The sequence below is a fragment of the Sphaeramia orbicularis genome, chromosome 4 (genome assembly GCF_902148855.1).
Source record: "Sphaeramia orbicularis chromosome 4, fSphaOr1.1, whole genome shotgun sequence".
Lineage (NCBI taxonomy): Eukaryota > Metazoa > Chordata > Actinopteri > Kurtiformes > Apogonidae > Sphaeramia > Sphaeramia orbicularis.
In genome coordinates this window covers 38905425-38926676 of record NC_043960.1, presented here as the reverse complement: position 1 = coordinate 38926676, position 21252 = coordinate 38905425, and the positions used below count along the sequence as shown (strand labels likewise).

Sequence of the window (21252 nt, the reverse complement as noted above, 5' to 3'; positions counted from 1 at the left end):
CGCCAAGACAGATTACTTTCACTTTCAACTTAATTTCATCATCATCCATTTTTTGTTGCTTTCCTAGGAATGACGACAGACATACATTTTTCTAAACATTTGTCACTTTGTCTGTGCTGGATGAGAGATTGTGAGATAATAGAACAAAAAACAAAACAGAGGAACATTGTGATCCATTCAGTTGTGCCTCAGAGCCTGTAACTATTCTACAGTCCACTCCTGCTCCATGCTTTATTGGACCAACACACCTGTAATCAAGATGAAACAATAAAGTGTGTGTGTGTTGGTGTGGAGGAAGATGTTTTTGTACATGTCTCAAATGTCTCTCTGATTCATTGGTCTGTCTCAGTGTCTAATAGCTCCATTCATCATTCTGAAGACATATTATTCACTCATTTGTCTACAAAAGAGGCCAGACGAATAAATTATCCTCAACATTTGTAACGTCACTCGCTTTTATTTGAATATTTAGATCATAGTATTGTGGAAGATGTGCTCCTATGATTTGCAACAACTTGTGCTTTTATATGGTGTGTTTTTGTGCAGTTTGTGATTGTTACTAATATCCATGGTAACCTTTCCCTTACCAAAACAGCACTTTCCCTTACAGTTACATAGATGCATCACTAGCTGCACCCCTGCTTTAAGTTTCCTGATTCAGCTCCTGTTTTCCTTTTGATTAGCAGTCTTCCTGGCCCCAACAAAGTTCCTTAAGTGTCACTGCAAAAAGCCAAATGTGTTGTTGTGCAGCTGTGGGAACTCCCCTAGACTTTAATGATACCGTTACATAACAGGTGTTTTTCTCTCCCCCTCCCTTCAGTCCCACAGACAGCCGCTACGCCTCATCAGGCGAGCTGAGTCGAGGCAGCTCCCAGCTCAGCGAGGAGTTTGTTCCTGAGGATGGAGAGAGCTTACGAGGTTCAGAGTTCTATGACGAAAACGACTCCTATCACTCCTGCCACTCCTCCGTCAGCTATGGTAAGGAGGATTCTCCAGGCTGGGATGGGGAGGACCCCCAAGGTGTCTACAGCGATGAAGGAGGCTACCTCAAAGATGGAGGAGAAGGAGGGGCGCTCTATGATGAAGAGGAGGGAGACATGTACGGGGAGGAAGGAGACTATAACTATGAAGACGAGGAAGAAATGCCATATGAGGAAGATGAAGATATGTATCCACTGGATGGCACTTTTAGTGAAGACCAGGAACCGCCCTACACCCCCACACCCACAAGCACTGCCCCCACCCTGATGCCTCCATCCGACAGCCTATCCACCACCAGGCCGCCACTGGAAAAGCAGGCATCGTTGCATCAGCAGCGACTGCCACAAGATCAGCTCCAGCCCCCCAGTACAGCAGCTGGTCTACCTCCAGTCACAAAGGACGACACGGTGCCTCCTTTTAGTGCAGAACCCACCAAGACTCCATTTATACCCTCACAGCCAGATCTATCGACCACTGCAACGCCCACTCCCACCACTATATCACAGGTTCCAGCTCCAGACAGTAAAACCCTGGAGCCTGAGCCCATGTCTGAGGTACCGCTGGAGGAACCACGACCCTCTGAGCAACCTCCGGCAGCCGAGAGCATCCCTCCTCCGAGTATAGAAGACAAACCAGAGGAGCCTCCTGCTCCGAGGTGAACACCGTTTAGGTTTTTATATCCTTAAAACATCAAGAACTACAGTAACAGCACAAAGATCTCCACCAAGGATAGTAATAGTCCACCTGTTCTCATTCCACAATATTATTCGACCCAAAACACCACAAATTCTGACTTCTTTCTGTTGGTGCCACTAAGTTTAAACTGTCACCTGGTTATTAAAACTGCACATGTGTTTAGCATAGAGCTTTCAGGTGTTAATTCTAGGCTCCATTTCATCACTCAGGTCAAAAATCACCCCTTTTACCATTAACTTTTAAACCATGTTTCATGAAAGTTGGTTAGTTGAATAATCCTGCTGTCAGACAGATGGAAAGACAGACAGACAGACAAAAATTATCACATAATACCGTGGTGTAGGTAATAAGTTTTTTTTTTTATGTAGCTTTGTTTCAGCACAAAAAAACTGCATTTAAGTGGAGCCAGGTACCATATGCTATTTCATTAGCATTAGCTTTTTAAAGCACATATTAGCAAATAGCTACTGTGTGTATTTATTGATCTAAACTTTTCCTGTGACTATTCTATCAGCTTCCCAAAAAGGGAAATCATGGAACCAGGTCCTGCCAGAGCCAAGGCCAACTGGCTCCGACTCTTCAGCAGAGTACGGCTACAGCTGCAAGAGGTACAGCATGTCTGTGTGTGTCTTTGTGTTAACACAACTACATTTGCATGTCATGCAAGTGAAATCCCAGTTCTCATACTGTAAGAGTAGGTAATACATTTCCTGTCCTGTTGTTGTGCTCTTATTCATAACTACTTTAAGCTCACCGACTTATTGCATCAGTCCTTCCATGCCCTATGTTTTGTTTTTTTTTTCTTGTCTAGAGGTTTTGTTGTCTTTATTTTTTTTCTCCCAGTTTGCAGTTATAATTATTATATGTGTGTAGCATTCTATGTGTTTTTATTTGATAGTTGTTTACCCCTTGTATTGTTTTGCCATTTCATTATTTTCTTTTCAGTTGTTTGCCATCCTCGTAGCGATTTGCATGTAGTCCGTTCTGATTATCCGTGGCTGGAGCAGACTCTCAGGTGGGTGTGGCCAGCAGTGTGTTAATCACCCTCATTTGTATTATATGTATCCTGTTCAGCTCATAGTTGTCTATGTAGAGCCAAGCAACACAGGAAGTTGCTATGAGCCTACTTAGTCTCATTTCGAACCCTGGTGTTTATACCAATTAAAACTGTATTTGTGCATCGGTGTGACGTTTGGGTATCAGTGATGTGTGTCATTCTTTGATCAGACAAGCAGACAATGGACATGTCTTTCAACAACAGAGCAGCACAATTACAAGAACAATTACACAGATAGTCATCTCACAGTAATCTATTTTTACCACAACTTCCAGAGAATCTAGTGTTGATGTCAATAATCACCACAAAACTCTCCTCTCCTCTCCTCTCCTTGTTTCTCCTCGTTTCTCCTCTCCTCTCCTTGTTTCTCCTTTCCTCGTTTCTCCTCTCTTCGTTTCTCCTCTCCTCTCATTTCTCCTTTCCTCGTTTCTCCTCTCCTCGTTTCTCCTCTCCTCTCATTTCTCCTTTCCTCGTTTCTCCTCTCCTCGTTTCTCCTCTCCTCTCATTTCTCCTTTCCTCGTTTCTCCTTTCCTTGTTTCTCCTCTCCTCGTTTCTCCTCTCCTCGTTTCTCCTCTCCTCATTTCTCCTCTCCTCTCCTCGTTTCTCCTCTCATTTCTCCTTTCCTCGTTTCTCCTCTCCTCGTTTCTCCTCGTTTCTCCTCTCCTCGTTTCTCCTCTCCTCTCCTCTCCTCTCCTCTCCTCTCCTCTCCTCTCCTCTTGATAGTCATCATGAAACTCCATGTAGCTTCTCTTAGTTTATTGTGCCAAACACAAAGCTTTATGTGCAGCCCTATAATAGGCTTAGCTTCTGATTTTTCCAGCCACTGCTCTAATGGCAGCCTTCTGGCCTCTCTTTCCATCCTCATTTCTGTCTTTCTCCCCAGGCCCGAGGAGAAAGCGTTGGTATTGCCTCTCTGCTTTTATCAGCAGGGTAAGTAACCATGACAGTGCTGCTACTAAAATCTATAGCTCACCCACCCTAAGGCAGGTCCATGGCCTTAAAGTCTAAATGAATTCATTATCTAATTGAACTGTCATGACCTGGCTCTGTATAAATGTTCACTTAAATATAAATGAACACTGAATACTTGATGTGTTTATGTGTTGTCTTCAGGATGGGTGGTGCTTTGTATAGCATTGACAGTATGCCGGACCTCAGGAAGAGAAAAGCAATGCCTCTGGTCAGAGATCTGGTAAGTTTGTCAAATTATCACATCTTCCAAGTGCATTTATTGGTGGTGCCCCTCATATATAGACTACTGTTGCTCATAAAGTTGAAGTAATTTTATTTTCAGATGCATCCCTCTTTTTATTCCTATTTATACATGTCAGTAATCACCTTTATCAGGTGTAATGTAGTCCCAGTTACACTTTAAGCTAGATAGCTACAAATTGGTTTCTATATGATGTATATTGTCTTATTTTTATAGGTCAACACATTTATATGCAGCATTTAGTAACACTTACTGAGGTACATACGGTATATTCTACATTGTCCTATTTTCAGAACCAGTGTTATTATACAGTTGCCCATAAAGTTGGAATAATTTTGTTTTCAGACACATTCTTCTTTTTGTTCCTATTTATACACCTCAGTAATCACCTTTAACAGATGCAGTACTTACATACTGAGTCCCTGTTACACTTTATCTATCAAGAATAAATCACACTGTCACAATCATTTCATGTGAAGAGGTAAAAAATATTTTATTCTAGCTTTATGGCCAACAGTTTAGTAATATACTATAATATATGGATAATAATATAAGAAAAAGCATGTCCCAGTTGTTTCTGCCTGACACAGTAGTCTGCAGAGCTGAGGGGCCACTGGCAAAGTCAGAGTTTTTCCTGTGACTGACATTGATGTCTGCTGCCATCCTATCATGAAACAGCCTTTTCATGCCACTGCCCAGATTCATCACAGACATTATTACATTAGTGAAGTGAAGACACTCATAAAATAAATCCTATGGAGAAAGTTCTAACCAAAAATGTGGACTTGAGTTATCTAAAGACCCTAGACCACATTTCAGGAACTCAGCTACTAGTGACTTGATAATATTTCCTTATAAATATTGTCCAAATTCAAACTATTACAATATAAATATAGATGATTTGCCTTTGCTTTATGATGTTATTATGGTGGCCCAGAGGTGCAACAGCCCAAAAAATTATCCACTATAAGAAAAAAAGAGAACAGCCCAAAAAATTATCCACTGTAAGAAAAAAAAAAATAACCCCAAAAAATTATCCACTATAAGAAAAAAAAGAGAACAGCCCAAAAAATTATCCACTATAAGAAAAAAAAAAGCAAAACAAAAAAAAAAACATCATCCACCTTTTCAATAAAGGAGGCGCTGTTTACCCGAAAGCTCTTTTACTTTAAAATTAAGGCCACCACAAAAAATAAAAGCAAAGGCTGGAAATTTTTAAGGCCTTCAGCCAATGTGGCTAATGTTAAGAAAGTAACCAACTGGAAGTGGAGGTCGGTGCACTAAAAATTAAGTTTTTTCAAAAGTATTTACATTAATATAGTTTGCTAAGCAGTTAAATGATTAATTAAGGTTCCCATGTCTGCTTAAGGTTGGGCTGGGCCAGCGCATGCTATGAATAAGTAAAGCCTGAATACCATGGTTGTGATGCTGAGTTCAAAATATGTGACAGCAATACATATTATCATGTCTGAAGTTTTCAAAAATGAAAAATGAGAGTACTCAAATGCACTAACGATGATGCATTAGAATCCAAATGCGAACGGCCTGCACATAGGACAGGACTTCACAGTGGCTACCAGCCACCATGCTAAGCAAAATAAGCTTAAGTTTTATGCAGTTTTCTTTAACCCATAAAGACTCAAACAGCCACTGGCAACCAAAAGAATGTACTGACCTAAACTGTTTAATACCTATTGATCCACCAATCCTATCAATACATATAAATAATTGGTGTAAAATACAATTTGTCATGTTTTCACGGTCATCAGATATGACCCATATGGACGTTCAGAAGCACAGTAGTTACCGTGGAAACACTCATCTTCTACAATACTGATTCACCGGTAAAACCCATGGAGTTGGATCAGTGGGAGGTGATTGAGACTCCTGTTTTCATGTTCAGTTATTGATATCTTCACTGAACAAGTCACTATTTCTTCAGTTTTCACTGTTTCTGATAAAATAACCCTTAACTTTAATCTGAGCTTTTATGAACATCTACATGATCAGTGAATTAAATATAGGAAAATACCTGATTTTCATCAAAAATGCAGAAGACAATATTATAATCAATGGTAATAAATCACTGAAGAAAAGTTCAATAGAGAGAAAATAACTCGTAGCACTGGGTCTTTATGGGTTAACAAACCAAATCCAAACATATACTACATGGAACTAATCACTTCAGATGACCGACCTCAATGATAAATCATGTTGTCACACAGCACCAGGCTCTACACTTTGAAGACAGGTGCATGTTTCTTTTGATTTCTCTGCATCCGACATGCGCACACACTCATGACATAACATGTGTCTCAAGTAAGTGCTCAAGTAAGTGGTATGGAAAGGTCCATTTTCTGGATCAATGAGCAATGAATACAAGCTCCTTCATGTAGATATCAGATGTCTGCAGTAGAAGTTTGAGCATCCTTCACTCTATGCGTTTCATTGCAGATCAGTAATCTTACATGCTACATTATAAGTCGTTACAAATATGTTATCTTTTTTTTTATTCCCTCCTCTTTATTGTCTTTCTCTAACCTTGTTATTCTTTTCCCTTATTCCTCCCTTAATGACCACAGGCTATGGTGAGTAACAGCAATAACATTTATGAAAATACCCTGGTTTAGGATAGTGATCCGTCTTATAAACATGTCAGACTGTGGTAATATTCATATGACGTACTTCGAAAGGTGAGAGCTAAGAGAATCTGACCCCTTTCTCCTGTCACTCTTCAGTCCTTGGTTCAAAACTCCAGGAAGGCAGGTATCACCTCAGCCCTGACGTCCAGCACCCTGCATAACGAAGAACTGGTCAGTAGCTCAATATTTCAAAGTCCCTCACATTGTGCAAGAGTTCATTTACAAACCCCACCGACGCATTTTCTCTCCTCCTCTCTGTTCTCTCGCAGAAGAGTCATGTCTATAAGAAGACTCTCCAGGCCCTCATATATCCCATCTCCTGCACCACACCACATAATTTTGAGGTGTGGACTGCCACCACTCCCACGTACTGCTATGAGTGTGAGGGCCTGCTGTGGGGTATCGCTCGCCAGGGCATGCGCTGTACCGAATGTGGAGTCAAATGCCATGAGAAGTGCCAAGATCTGCTGAATGCCGATTGTCTGCAAAGTAAGAAAAATACATACGCATACAATACATATATATATATTTTTTAGCCCCCAAAACACTGAAGATGACTGATAATTCACCCATAAAGGCCCAGTGCTATTTCTCTGGCAGTTACTAAATAAATTTTTCTCACTATTTAACCTTTACTTTAGTGATTTATCATCATGTATTATAATATATTACCTTCTATATTTTGTATTTTCCATTGTAAATCGTGTATTTGCCCATATTTAATTTCCTATACTTAACCCAAAAAGACCCAAACATCCAACACCATCTACTGATGTACAATGTTTATCCACTAATTCAATCAATATGACCCATTTGGATGTTCAGAGGCTCTGTAGTTACCATGGAAACACCCTCATCTTCTATAACACTGATTCACCAGTAAAACCCATGGAGTTGTATCAATGACAGTGGATCAAGACAATTGTTTTTACATTCAGTCGCTGATATCTTTGCTCAAGAGGTCACTTTTTCTTCAGTTTTGTCTGTTTCTAATATAATAACCCTCAACTTTAAGCTGAGCTTTTACGAACATCTACAAGATCAGTGAATTAAATATAGAAAAATACCTGATTTTCACTGAGACAAATGCAAAATTCAGAGGAGAATAGTATAATAAGTGCTGATAAATTACTTAAGAAAGGGTCAATATAGAGAAAAATTCATTTGAGAACTGCCACAGAAGTAGCGCTGGGCCTTTGTGTTATGTTATGTTATGTTATGTTATGTTATGTTATGTTATGTTATGTTATGTTATGTTATGTTATGTTATGTTAAATAGATTAATTTAGATGTTCATGAAAATTCAGAGTAAATTCAAATGTTTTAACATCAGAACTGAATGTAAAATCAAGCATTTCCATCCACTGTTATTGATCCAACTCCATGCGTTTGACTGGTGAATCAGTGTTGTAGAAGATGAGAGTGTTTCCACGGTAACTACAGAGCTTCTGAACATCCAAATGGGTCATATCTGATGACCGTGAAAAGATGACAAACTGCATTTTACACCAATTACTTACATATATTAATAGGATTAATGGATCACCAGTTATTAAACATTTTATATCAGTAGATGGTTTTGGTTGATGGTGGATGTTTGGATCTTTATGGGTTAATTTGTCTTTTCAGTTTCTTTTGTGGCAAAAAAAAAAAAAAAAAAAAAAAAAAAAAATCCTAGAGACCAAAAGCACTTCGTTCAGCAGCAAATTCTCACATTTGGAAAACTGGAACTAGTTTCTCATTAGGAAGCATTTATAAGGCACTGGATTAAAATGATGCAGTTTTAACTCAGTTATACAAACATTAAATAAAGCTTTGTGTGTGGGATGTCATAGTGGGTTTATATAACTCTAATAATTCTCTACAAGTTGTTTTCTTCTTATATGTAAATCTAGCCATATATACTAAAATATATAAATAAATAAAAGCACAAATGCAGTACAATCACATATATAGATATGGCATTGAATACTTTAACAGTATTTGTAATCTACGCCCTCTGAATTTCCTGCTGTTCCAGTGTTGATGTTTTTATTTATAAGGGTAACCATGGGTCTATTTCTTTCCTCTTATCTCTATTTATCAATGCCAAGTTCACTGTTCCACCTCCTCCTTCCCTTACTCTTACTTTCCTTGCTTTTTTTTCTTAGGAGGATATTAAAAGCCATTTGTCTTTGTCATTGAATTGAATTCCCCCCTTTCAACTGTTTCTATATTTTTTAGAACTGTATCCTTCTGGCAGTTATCTCCCTTGTCATTGTTACCATTAATAACTAGATGACAGCTGTAAGTCTTTATAAGTGATGATGTTTTTTTTTTTGTGTGTGTGTGTAACCAGGAGCGGCTGAGAAAAGCTCCAAACATGGCGCAGAGGATCGAACCCAGAACATCATTATGGTTCTGAAAGACCGCATGAAGATCCGAGAGAGGAACAAACCTGAGATCTTCGAGCTCATTCAGGAAGTGTTCACCGTCCCCAAATCCACTCACGTCACCCAAATGAAACAGATCAAACAGAGCGTGCTCGATGGCACCTCTAAGTGGTCCGCCAAGATCAGCATCACAGGTGAGAAGGAGTCACTTCCAGAACAGTACTGTAGCTCTGACAGATGCAGGCCAACAGTGTCAGCATCAAAGTCAGCGGGGACGACACACATCAGGTGTTTGTTTCTATAAAAAGAGACAAGTTGGCGTTTGTATGAAGGGAGCACAGGTGGCGTTTGTAGGGCAGTGGAGCAGAGGGTCAGATGAGTTAAGAAGCATCTGTTTCCACATACACACACACACACACACACACTGGCTGACCAGCATGGCCTTTCCCCTCTCTGTCTGTGTCCGTAGTGTTATGTGCCCAGGGTCTGCAAGCCAAGGACAAAACTGGCTCTAGTGATCCTTATGTCACCGTCCAAGTAGGAAAGACCAAAAAGAGGACCAAGACCATCTATGGAAACCTCAACCCTGTCTGGGAGGAAACCTTCAATTTGTGAGTCCAGATCTGTTGGAAAAAAATCAGTCTAATTTGTGAAACTGAAAGTGACTGATAATTTATTCATGTTTCTTTTTAGTTTCTAATGTGATAGAAATAAAAAAAATTCTAAAAAAACAAAACAAAAAAACAAAGCACCTCTTTCACTTAAAAGAAGGCAGCAAATTCTCACATTTGGGAAAGTGGAACTACTAGTATTTTTAGAAGGAATGCTCATCAGTGATCATCCATGTTTTACCAAAATGGTTGTAGGAAAAAAAGGAAAATATTCTATATTATAATATCTAAAGTAAAATATAGTCATCATGATAAAATAATGATTTAAGTCATAATTCTCAAGTTAAAAAAACAAAAAAAACAAAAACAGAATGAGTATATATAAAAACCAAAATAAAACCCAAATATATGAATTTTTTTGTTTGTTTTAAAAAACCTGAAAATTATTTTTATTCATAATAATAATGATAATGATGATGATGATGATGATGATGAACCAGGAAAATCCCATTAAGATTAAAAAACACTTTTACAAGGGATTCCTGGCCAAGCAAGTACAAACACAGTTACCAGGTTACACAGTTAACACATTTAACAATAAATAAATAAGTGATAATTACATTTACAAGCAGATTAAGAAAAACAAGTGCAAGTTATGGAGTCAGCCTCAAGAACTCTGTTTGGATTTAACACCATTCAATGAAATTAACTCAGTTTCCAGTCTGTCTGCAGCTGATTCCATGCATAAGGTTCAGAGTAAACAAAAAGGCCTTTTACCCAGATCTGTATGGGTGTATGGAACAGAAAGCAACAAATGATCATTAGAAGAATTATTTAAGAAGGTGGCGATATTCGAAACGGTCCTAATTTGAGCAAATGAAATGAATCCATGTAACGCTGTAGTATTTAATTGTGAATGAGTCAGGATAGTAAATCCATCTGTGTAAGTGTGACTACAACTACTTCATTTGGTAACCCACTGTGGTTCTGTCACAGCGAGTGTCACAACTCCTCAGACCGCATCAAAGTACGAGTGTGGGACGAGGACGACGACATCAAGTCTCGTGTGAAGCAGAAATTCAAGCGGGAGTCAGATGATTTTCTCGGCCAAACTATCATCGAGGTTCGCACTCTGAGCGGCGAGATGGACGTGTGGTACAATCTGGGTCAGCAGAACCTGTTCATGTCACTAGAAGTCATTTTACCTGTAGTCCTACACCCGGCTTATCTTTATGCAGTTTGGTGACTGTATGTCTCGATGCTTTGTGCTCTCCACAGACAAGCGAACAGACAAATCAGCTGTATCTGGAGCTATCCGCATGCACATTAATGTCGAGATAAAAGGAGAGGAGACGGTCGCCCCATATCATGTTCAGTACACCTGTTTGCACGAGGTAAGCTTGGCATATTTGACAGTAAAAGTACATTTATTCAAGTCTGATACTGGTCTTCTCAGTGTGTTACTCAGCCACTTCATTATTTAACTATATCAAGGCCAAAAGCACTGTATATTTATATTCTTGGAGTATAGTTTTACTGCTTTTGAATGCACTGAAAATCCCAATTTATCAATAGTCTGCTGTGATCTTGACGTGTTCATAACAAGTTAAGTTTTTATGGTCTATGTTTTATGTGGAGATGCACCCCGCATGGTACTGGCACGCCAAGTAAACATCTTGAAAAAAATATTTCTTTAACCCTTTATCGGGCAAGTGACACATGATTTTTGGTCATTCCCACACACATTTGAAGACAGTGACAGCAACAGACACAATGAGGCAACAGTTTCAGGTACAATGTGGTCTCCAGGGTCTGTAAGGTCCACCTCTGCATGAACAGTGAGTGTACCTGCTTTGTTAGGTACCATGAAGTAATGGTACTAATGTAAGGAATGATGTTCAAAGGGTTAATGTGGATGTGGACAGGGGTCTGGATCAGCACTTATGTTGGTCTAATGTTCTAAAATACATGTTCCTTTCACCTTACATGTGTTTTTATTGTATTTTTTACATTTATTTCTTGGATATATATATTTTTTTATTTTAATTTTTTCTGCCTCTTATGGGTAAGGATCCAAATATTGTAACATCATTAACCTTGATTTTCTACATAACAAAAAAATGAAATTTTTCACAGAAGCATTAAAGTCTTATGTCCTCCAACAACACACTAAGGTTGAAATTTTAGTATTTAGTATTTCTGTGAGTGCCCTCTAAAGGGTTAATTAGAGTATTGCTGCTTTTTCTAATACAGGGTGACACAAAAAAACGGGAACTTTTTAACAATCCAATAAAACCAAGAGTGATGGAAGAAAAATATTTTATTCATAGTAATTGAAACCTTAAAACATGCCATTTAAGAAACAATGATGGAATTTTCATTTTTTAAAAATTACTTCCTGTAGATGGCGTCCTCCTGTACGAATGCATCCTTGAAATCTGCTGTTGAGATTCCTCATTGACCGCTGCAACATCTCAGCTGGGATACTGTGAATTTCATCCTGAATTCTCTGTTTTAACTCATCCAGAGTTCTTGGTCGAGTCGTGTACACTTTACCCTTGAGATAGCCCCACAAGAAAAAATCACAAACGGACAAATCTGGCGATCTAGGGGGCCAGGGAACGTTACCGAATCTTTAGATCACACGGTTACCGAACAACTCTCGCACAGCCGCCAATGGTTACTAAAATGGGGGTGTGTTTACTTGCTGAAGGTCAGTGTCTCGCAGTGCTGCCACTTGCTCATATCTGCCAATACGCACTTCAAAAATTCCCGTTTTTTTGGTCACCCTGTATTATTTTCTTTTATGCCTCTTTTTCCAGTGCTGGTCCTCTTAGTGATCCATGCCAATCCATTCAGTTCATTCAACTAAAGTTAGTTTCATGGTAAAGCCATTAAAACTTGAGCTTAACTTAATATTGTGCAAAGTTTAATTTGCTCCAGCATCATAAACGGCCAGTTCCAACAGCCAAAACACCACACACACTTCTGATGGGACTATTTACAGTCACGGTGCTGAGTGGTTGTGGACCCTCACAGCCTTGTGTGTACTCATTACTCAGCCCATTACTCAACGGAGCATATTAGCTGACCCTTAACCAAGAAATGACCACTGTTATTGTTGCACATAAGTGGCTATAAACCACACAGCCAGCTCTGAATGTTTTACAGCAGCATAATGCTTAATGGCTGACAGCACCGTGTGTTGGCCTCATAATGCAGTTTTATTGCTATTTATGTAGTACAGCCATTTAAACAGACAGAGAGGATGTAATGGACTCAGTCAATCTGCAGCAAAAGTCTATTCATCATTACAAACTGAGAGAGAAGTCTGAATGCACAGCCCAACCACTCAAAGATAGAATTAAGATAGATTAATTCAGGGTTTCAACAGGTTTCTGTAAGTTAAATTTAAAGGGGTCATATTTTGCTAAACCCACTTTTATTAGTCTTTGGTACATTTATTTGTGTATTTGAACCCTAATAGTTCATAAAGTTTGAATTTGAACCCTCCAGGTGCTGCAAAGCTATCTTTATATTCATTATGGCAAAAATTGAAAGCATTTCTACAACCTGTTTTAATTCTTAATTTGATATGTTTTATAACTGGTTACATCACAACATTTGCATATATAAGGTCAAGACTTCCGACGAACATTTTTTTCACGTACGCCATAATTGTTTGTCAGCAGCAACGGTTGTAGTCCATACTGAAAATATGTCCAAACTTCGAGCTGATTACCTAAAATGTTCAGTTGTTGGTTGAACGGGACAGAGCAGCACAGCCAACAACCTGGAGGGGGTGGGGCCTGAAGTGGCTCATTTGCATTTAAAGGGCCAGCACTCAAAACGACCTTTCTGGTGTCATTACTGAGAAATAGGGTTGAAGATGGACCTGTGGAGTTGAATTAATGAAGAATTCAGACCCAACCATAGCATTTACAGTTTATGTAGACCACAGGGAAATATTTTAAAATGCATAATTCCACTTCAAAAAGCTAGATATCACTGCTTTAAGACTTTTTAAGACCTTTTTAAGACTACTTAGGACAGAATTTAATACCCATTTCACAGCCTATTTCATGGCCATACTGGAAAAAATTTGTAAGTCCTAGAATTTAGGAAAACATATTTATTTACATCAGCAGAGATTGACTATAATATACATACTGTTCACAGAACTGAATGTCTTGTGATCATTTCTCACTGGGGGCTGCAATAATTAGTTCCTATTTTTAACATAAATTGTCGGTTGGAGTGAGTGGAACTGAGCAGACTAACATTACTTTCTTTACAGCTTGAACATTTTCCAGAGACATTTAATCCATAAAGACCCAAATATCTACCGGCGATCCAAGGCATCTACTGATCTAAAATGTTTAATACCTGTTGATCCATTAATCCTATCAATACATGTAAATAACTGGTGTAAAATGCAGTTTGTCATCTTTTCATGGTCATCAGATATGACCCATTTGGACATTCAGAGGCTCTGTAGTTACCGTGGAAACACCGTCATCTTCTACAACATTGATTCACCAGTAAAACCCACTGAGTTTAATAAATGACAGTGGATGGAGACACTGGGTTTATGTTAAATTAATGATAGATTTTACTGAAAAAAGTGTTTTTCTTTAATTTTCTCTGTTTTGATATAATAACCCTCAACTTTACTCTGAGGTTTTATGAACATCTATGTGACCAGTAAATTAATACCCGATTTTCACACACAAAAAAAAAACAACATACAGAGGATGGTATTATAATAAATGGCGATAAATCACTTGGGAAATGTTAAATATAGAGGAAAAAAGCATTTGGGAACTGCCATAAAAGTAGAAATGGGTCTTTATGGGTTAAACACAATACAGCAAACAAGTTTATGGCAACATAACGTAAGACATATTATATAAAATTTAATACATTTAAAGGCTTTTTTAAGGTATTAAATGCATATTTGTAAATTCAAGACTTTTAAGACTTTTTAAGACTGACAGATTAGCAGTGACAAACACTCACTACTTTTAATAATCTGCTTCTCCATATATAACTTTATCCATGAGTATAATATGTAACAGGAAACTGCTCAATCACGCCCTTTTACAGATTATACAGGGTGGGGAAGCAAAATTTACAATATTTTGAGGCAGGGATTGAAAGACAGTGTATGACCAAGTAGTTTATTGAAAGTCATGAGAATTTATTTGCCACAAGAAAATGTACATAATAGAAAATTCAACTTCTTCCATTCTTCTTTAATAGTATCTTCCAGACTTTCTCCTAATAGTTTTGCTCATAGTCATTCTCTTCTTTACATTATAAACAGTCTTTATGGACACTCCAACTATTTTTGAAATCTCCTTTGGTGTGACGAGTGCATTCAGCAAATCACACACTCTTTGACGTTTGCTTTCCTGATTACTCATATGAGCAAAAGTTTCTGAAAAGGTATGGATAATAGTGTTAGGTATGATTATGACATCAATATATGTTTGGTTTCAAAACAATTGACGTAGTGCCTGCTGAGAAAAAACAACTAAATGTTCATTGTAAATTTTGCTTCCCCACCCTATAATCTCTTTTTGTTTGTGTTCTTCCTCTTCCTCTATAGAACCTCTTCCACTATGTGACAGATATCCAGAACAACGGTGTGGTGAAGATCCCTGACGCTAAAGGAGATGATGCATGGAAGGTCTACTTTGAGGAGACTCCCCAGGAAATAGTGGATGAGTTTGCCATGCGTTATGGAGTGGAGTCCATTTACCAGGCTATGACGTACGTATCACGAATCTGAGAACCCAAATCAACAATATTTGTACTATCATCAAAAGAAAGTGTGTGTGTGGTTTTCTTGTGCTTCATTCATTTTCTTTCATGTCTGTCTCTTTCTGCAGCCACTTTGCCTGCCTGTCGTCGAAGTACATGTGTCCGGGTGTACCTGCAGTAATGAGCACCCTGCTGGCAAACATCAATGCTTACTACGCTCACACCACACAGGCGACCAACAATGTGTCTGCCTCCGACCGCTTCGCTGCCTCTAACTTTGGGGTGAGTCGCAACACAACCCATGATTGGCCATAGTTTAATTGAATATAATCAGTCATTCTTTTGGGTTTTCCTCTGTACTAGCACCTACTTGCACATTTATGTAAATACATATTTTTCTCTTAGTAATAATAGTTTATATTTTTTATATTTTTGTGCTAATTTCCTTTTGCATGCCATTCTTAAATGCCGCTTTGTTTTGTTTGTTTTTAATTTCCTAGTTATATTATTCCATCTTAGAGTCTTTTGGCATTCAGTGTGGATGGCAAAATAAGATTTTCATTGTACAGGGAAATCTGTTTTTTTACTGTACACATGACAGTAAACACTTTGAATCTTGAATCTTTGAATTCATTCATTTCTGCATTTTTTTTGTCAAAACTGTAATGTGTTTGATTTACATTTCATCATTTTAACTCTTTTTTTTTTTTTTTTTTACACCAACAGAAAGAGCGGTTTGTCAAGCTTTTAGACCAGCTGCATAACTCTCTGAGGATCGACTTGTCCATGTATCGAGTAAGATCACTCTTCTATATATTTTATTTATTTATTTACCTTTATTTAACCAGGAAGTCCCATTGAGATTAGAAATCTCTTTTGCAAGGGCGACCTGGCCAAGGTAGCAGCCATACACAGTCAAAACTATATAAAACACACACATGGTTTTGTCATATGACCACAGTCGTAGCATCTTTGCGCTGGCTGCCTGTCAGTTTCAGGGTGCAGTTCAACGTTCTGGTCATCACCTACAGAGCTCAGGCACCGTCTTATCTTATTGAATTGTTGCATCAGGAGGCTCCCACATGGCCATTGAGGTCAGCTGACCAGAGTCTGCTGCTCATCCCCCTTACCGGGCTCAAAACCAAAGAGGACAGAGCCTTTTTAGCAGTCGCTCCCAGAAGGTGGGATGCCCTTCCACCTGATCTACAAGCAGCAGCCTCAGTAGACATTTTCAAGAGGCGTCTCATGACACACCTTTATTCTATTGCTTTTATGGGTCTTCCTTGATTTTATTGGGTATTTTAGAATTTCATATTTTTGTACTTTATATTTTTTGTGTGTTGCTGTCTTATGTCTTTTTAATCTGTAAAGCCCTTTGTGAGGTTTCCTCTGTGATAAGTGCTATATACAGTCGCAGAAAAAATTATTAGACCAACAAAAGTCATCAGAAACAATAGTTATGCAATCAAGTACTAACTCCTGTGTGTATCATGTGACTAAAACAGACAGAGAAGAAAACAGGGAATGTCTAAAAGCACTGTTTTTGTCAGTACAATACCATAGATATTGATGTAAGAACTTAAGTGATTTTGGCTATTCTCTAGAAAACATTGAAAATGGCGAGATATCAGCTCTTAAATTAAACTCTTATGAGCTATTTTTGTCGTTATCATTATATTTATCCAAATAAATGTACCCTTAGTTGTACCAGGCATTAAAATGAAGAAGAAATTGAAGAAAACAAGAGGTGGTCTAATAATTCTTTCAGCGACTGTAAATACATTTTACTTACTTACATGAAACACAATGAACAATAAAACAGAATAACAACTATTCAACCATAATGACCTCTCAAGAAAAATAGATATAATTTCAATATAATACCTTAAAAAGTTAGAATAGTCACAACTTCATAAGTCATGTTGTGTTATTACAGTTTTTTTTTTCCCTCCTCGTTTCTCATTTTGTGAGAAACCGTAAAACAAAGCAGACCAATGTGTTAATTAGACAGACAGCTTCTCTGGAATTTGCACAGCCGCACTGTGGAGACGTAGCACACCCACACGTTAACAAGTGGAAGGGTTTGGTGGCAGTGGAAATTATGTGGCCAAGCTGGATCTTGCCTCCAGACAGGAAAAAAAAACACACACACAAGATGACAAAGATGGAATGTGATATCATGCGTTGTGGCTCACTGATTTTTCTGTCTTGACTGCAGAACAATTTCCCTGCCAGCAGTCCTGAGAGACTGCAGGACCTCAAGTCCACAGTGGACCTCCTTACCAGTATCACCTTTTTCAGAATGAAGGTACTGTGTCTCCATTTTCGACCTTTTTTGCTGTTTCATCGACATCATTCTCTAGGTGTCTGTCTTACTTTTCTTAAATTTTTGTGTGTTTTCAGGTTCAAGAGCTTCAGTCTCCACCCAGAGCCAGTCAGGTAGTGAAGGACTGTGTCAAAGCCTGCCTCAACTCCACTTACGAGTACATCTTCAACAACTGCCACGAACTCTACAGTCGCGAGTATCAGACAGATCCGGTAAGAAGCAACAAAGGAACAAATGTTTGTGGAAGAGCAATTGTCTATCAGTCATATGATAAATTGAAGAAAACTGGTGATGTGTGATGCTATTGATTTACCTAGTAAGATCCAAAAGGCCAAAATCAATACTTATAGACCGACATTTTAGAATCATGAGTTGGAAAATAATAGGAGAACTGAAAAATGTTTGACTAAATTGATGTAAGTGACCCCAGAAACACAACTCTCACTTTAACCTGTAAAGACCCAAACATCCACTGGTGTAAATGTTTAATAACTGTTGACCCACTAATCCTATCAGTACATGTAAATAACTGGTGTAAAATGCAGTTTTGTCATCTTTTCATGGTCATCAGATATGACCCATTTGGACGTGGAAACGCCGTCATCTTCTGTGACATGGATTCACCAGTAAAACCCATGGAGTTTGACAAATGACAGGGGATGAAGATGCTTATTTTTATGTTTTGTTCATGATATAGTTTGCTTTAAAAGTCACCTTTTCTCTGTTTTGATATAACAACCTTTGAATTTACTCTGAACTTTTATGAACATCTACACGATCAGTGAATTTAATATAAGAAAATACCTGATTTTCAATGAAAAGTGCAAAATGCAGAGGATATTATTATAATACATGGTGATAAATCAGTAAAGAAAGAGTAGATTTATAGAAAAAATCTTTTAGAAGTCAATATCAAAGTATTTGTGGGTCTTAAAGGGTTAAACACACTGTATATCACTGCAGTTGCCTCAGTCTGAAAGTTTCCTCTGTATACTTTTGAGTTTTTTTTTCAGTGGTTGTGGTACTTCCGGCTTCAGTTTGATCCATTTCTTTCTTTCTGTTGCTGGATTTTTTACAATAAATGTAACCGATCCGGTGTCGCTATAAAAAATGTTCAGGATAAATCACCAGTGGATTTAATCCAAGCTCACTGAAATAGTTGACTGATTTGGCACGAGTCCTCATGAATTATCATAAGTTGCAGCTCTGGTTTTCTTTGTTAAAAATACCACATGTATAAATTATTTTTGAAACGTCTTATTGGCGTCCCTTTTTTGCCTGGTTTTCTGTTTGTCTTCAGTGTTGTGTAAGATGCATTTTGTTTTCGTGGCTCTGTTTGGTAAGTCCCCATCATCCTTTCAGTCTGGATGGAACAGGCGCTTCCATCCGTCAGCCCTGCGCTGGATCTCAACAGGGATTTCTAGAGGTTTCTTTGAGTCCTCATTAAAGCACCAGCCCCATTCAGACTCCCTCGTGAATTTCAAATAAGCATTTTCCCTTTGAATAAAACATTTCATCCTGAGGGAGACGTTGCTATATTTTGTTGAAATCTCTTCTGCAAGATCATTTTTCACTTTTCAACCCCTGCAGAGCTGGACTTTTTTTCTTTTCTTCCAGCACATCTTTAGCTATTTCAAAGAAGTCACCCAGACAGTTGACATTCTCAGTCTGCTGAGAGCTGTTTGAGCAGAGAAACCTGAATATACATGAGCACTAAAACTGACAACCCAATGAGGCAGAGGAAAAACTCCCCCTTAATAAATAATATAATTAGTAATATTCACATTAAAATACTAAATGGTCACACATTCAAGTCACTACATTGTAGTAGTTTTGTCCTCAGAAGCTGTTCAAACTGTATTTTATAATGAGAAAGGAATATTAATATTAATGAGAAATAAGGAGGACGTTTTTCCAACACTATACTTTGGTAACTAGTTTTGCTAGATTTTCGGGTTTGGCTTAAAAAGCATTTCTCATTAAAACCAAGACCTGTGCATCCTCATCTGTATTACATCCCATTTGTACTGTCTGACTTTTTGCAATTTCACTCTGTTGTATATATGTACATAATTTGTATAATTTCTATTACTATCATTTTTTAATATAAATATATAGTTTGTTTTTTTGCACTATCTTGTTTTTTGCATTATCTTTATGCATACACACTTTTTCTTGCACTTCTTGCAATTCTGTTGCTGCCTTGACCATCAAATTTCCTTGTTGTGGGATCAATAAAGTCTAATCTAATCTAATCTAATCTAATCTAATCTAATCTAATTTAATCTAATCTAAAGGTTTTTCAATCATTATTTTAGGTTCAGCAATCAAACCTAAATCCAAATTTAAAAAAAAGAAAAACTCAGATTACCATTAAAGTTGTGTTTGTGTTTTCATAGGCGAAACAGGGTGCAGTGCCTCCAGAGGAGCAGGGACCCAGCATCAAGAACCTGGACTTTTGGTCCAAACTCATCACCCTCATCGTTTCCATCATTGAAGAGGACAAGAACTCCTACACTCCCTGCTTAAACCAGTATGTCTCTGAAGCCAAGCTGTAACTTTTTTTTTTCCATTTTCTAATTTTACTTTTTCATTTTTTCTTCTCCACAGTTTGTCTTACAGCAAACAGTTACTTTCTCTTTGTTGTCTGAGCACATCTCTTCTCTATCTAGATTTCCCCAGGAGCTCAACGTTGGGAAAATCAGTGCTGAAGTGATGTGGAACCTGTTTGCCCAGGACATGAAATATGCAATGGAGGGTGAGTGCAAATTAGCCACATCCACACTAAAAGCCATTTTATAATGAAACCGACCTTCATCCACAGATCACATGACGAAGGTGGTGATAACACTGTTAGATATGAAAAAAGTCAGTCAGTTGTTAGAATCACGGCAAAATGCAGAATTTACATGTACAGAATTGCCTGTAATTCAGTTTACAGTTAAATTAACACCTAGTGTTAAGTGATGACATCTTTTCTTCCATAAAGAGTTATATGACAGGAGTGCAACAAATCATTGCAATTATCTGCATCATTGTTTTAAAGTCTGCATTTTTGTCCATCCACATTATAGCAGAAAACTGGAGTTTCCAAAGAGGTAAAACACCAAAGTAGTGTCAACGTTAGGTGTAGAAATATATGAAACCTTATATATTACACTGATATTATAGATACAGATGAACCAGACAGACAGTTTTACACAAAAACATAGGGAGACCAAACAAGAGAGCACAAGTTTTACTACGTATAGGTGCGGGTTTGAATAAAAAGAACATTCACTCTACAAATTCTCTTTAATTCCAAAAAACATTGAAACATTGTTATTTAGACAAAATATAGTTTCTTCGCAGAAAAAGACAGCAATGATAAAAGATATCATTTTCAGTCCATGAATAATTCAGAGGCTAATATTACTTCTTTAACAAACACAATGTTCTAATTTAGGAAGAGTTGAGGAATCACCAGTTGATGGAAAAGCCCTGATTTTGTGCCTTGTCATGCTTTCATAGTGCTAGCGGCTGCTTTCTTGGTGTAAAGTACAAGCAGCTGTTTGTTTGAAGTCTTGTAACAACCCATATTCTTCTTGA

General features: G+C 37.9%; 1 protein-coding gene across 3 annotated transcripts in view; it reads left to right on the top strand.

Annotated features, from left to right (window-relative positions):
* unc13a (unc-13 homolog A (C. elegans)) overlaps positions 1–21252 on the top strand; it is a 76850-nt gene that overhangs the window by 21754 nt on the left and 33844 nt on the right. For all 3 annotated transcript variants that reach the window (XM_030131916.1, XM_030131914.1, XM_030131915.1), the window contains 18 exons: positions 821–1636; positions 2192–2285; positions 3618–3664; positions 3848–3926; positions 6530–6535; positions 6686–6760; positions 6859–7078; positions 8928–9155; positions 9431–9572; positions 10569–10738; positions 10851–10966; positions 15184–15347; positions 15467–15620; positions 16065–16133; positions 17557–17646; positions 17742–17876; positions 20064–20197; positions 20337–20422. In XM_030131916.1, coding sequence (XP_029987776.1) covers positions 821–1636; positions 2192–2285; positions 3618–3664; positions 3848–3926; positions 6530–6535; positions 6686–6760; positions 6859–7078; positions 8928–9155; positions 9431–9572; positions 10569–10738; positions 10851–10966; positions 15184–15347; positions 15467–15620; positions 16065–16133; positions 17557–17646; positions 17742–17876; positions 20064–20197; positions 20337–20422 — 2825 coding nt within the window. The remainder of the gene's footprint in view (positions 1–820; positions 1637–2191; positions 2286–3617; positions 3665–3847; positions 3927–6529; positions 6536–6685; positions 6761–6858; positions 7079–8927; positions 9156–9430; positions 9573–10568; positions 10739–10850; positions 10967–15183; positions 15348–15466; positions 15621–16064; positions 16134–17556; positions 17647–17741; positions 17877–20063; positions 20198–20336; positions 20423–21252) is intronic.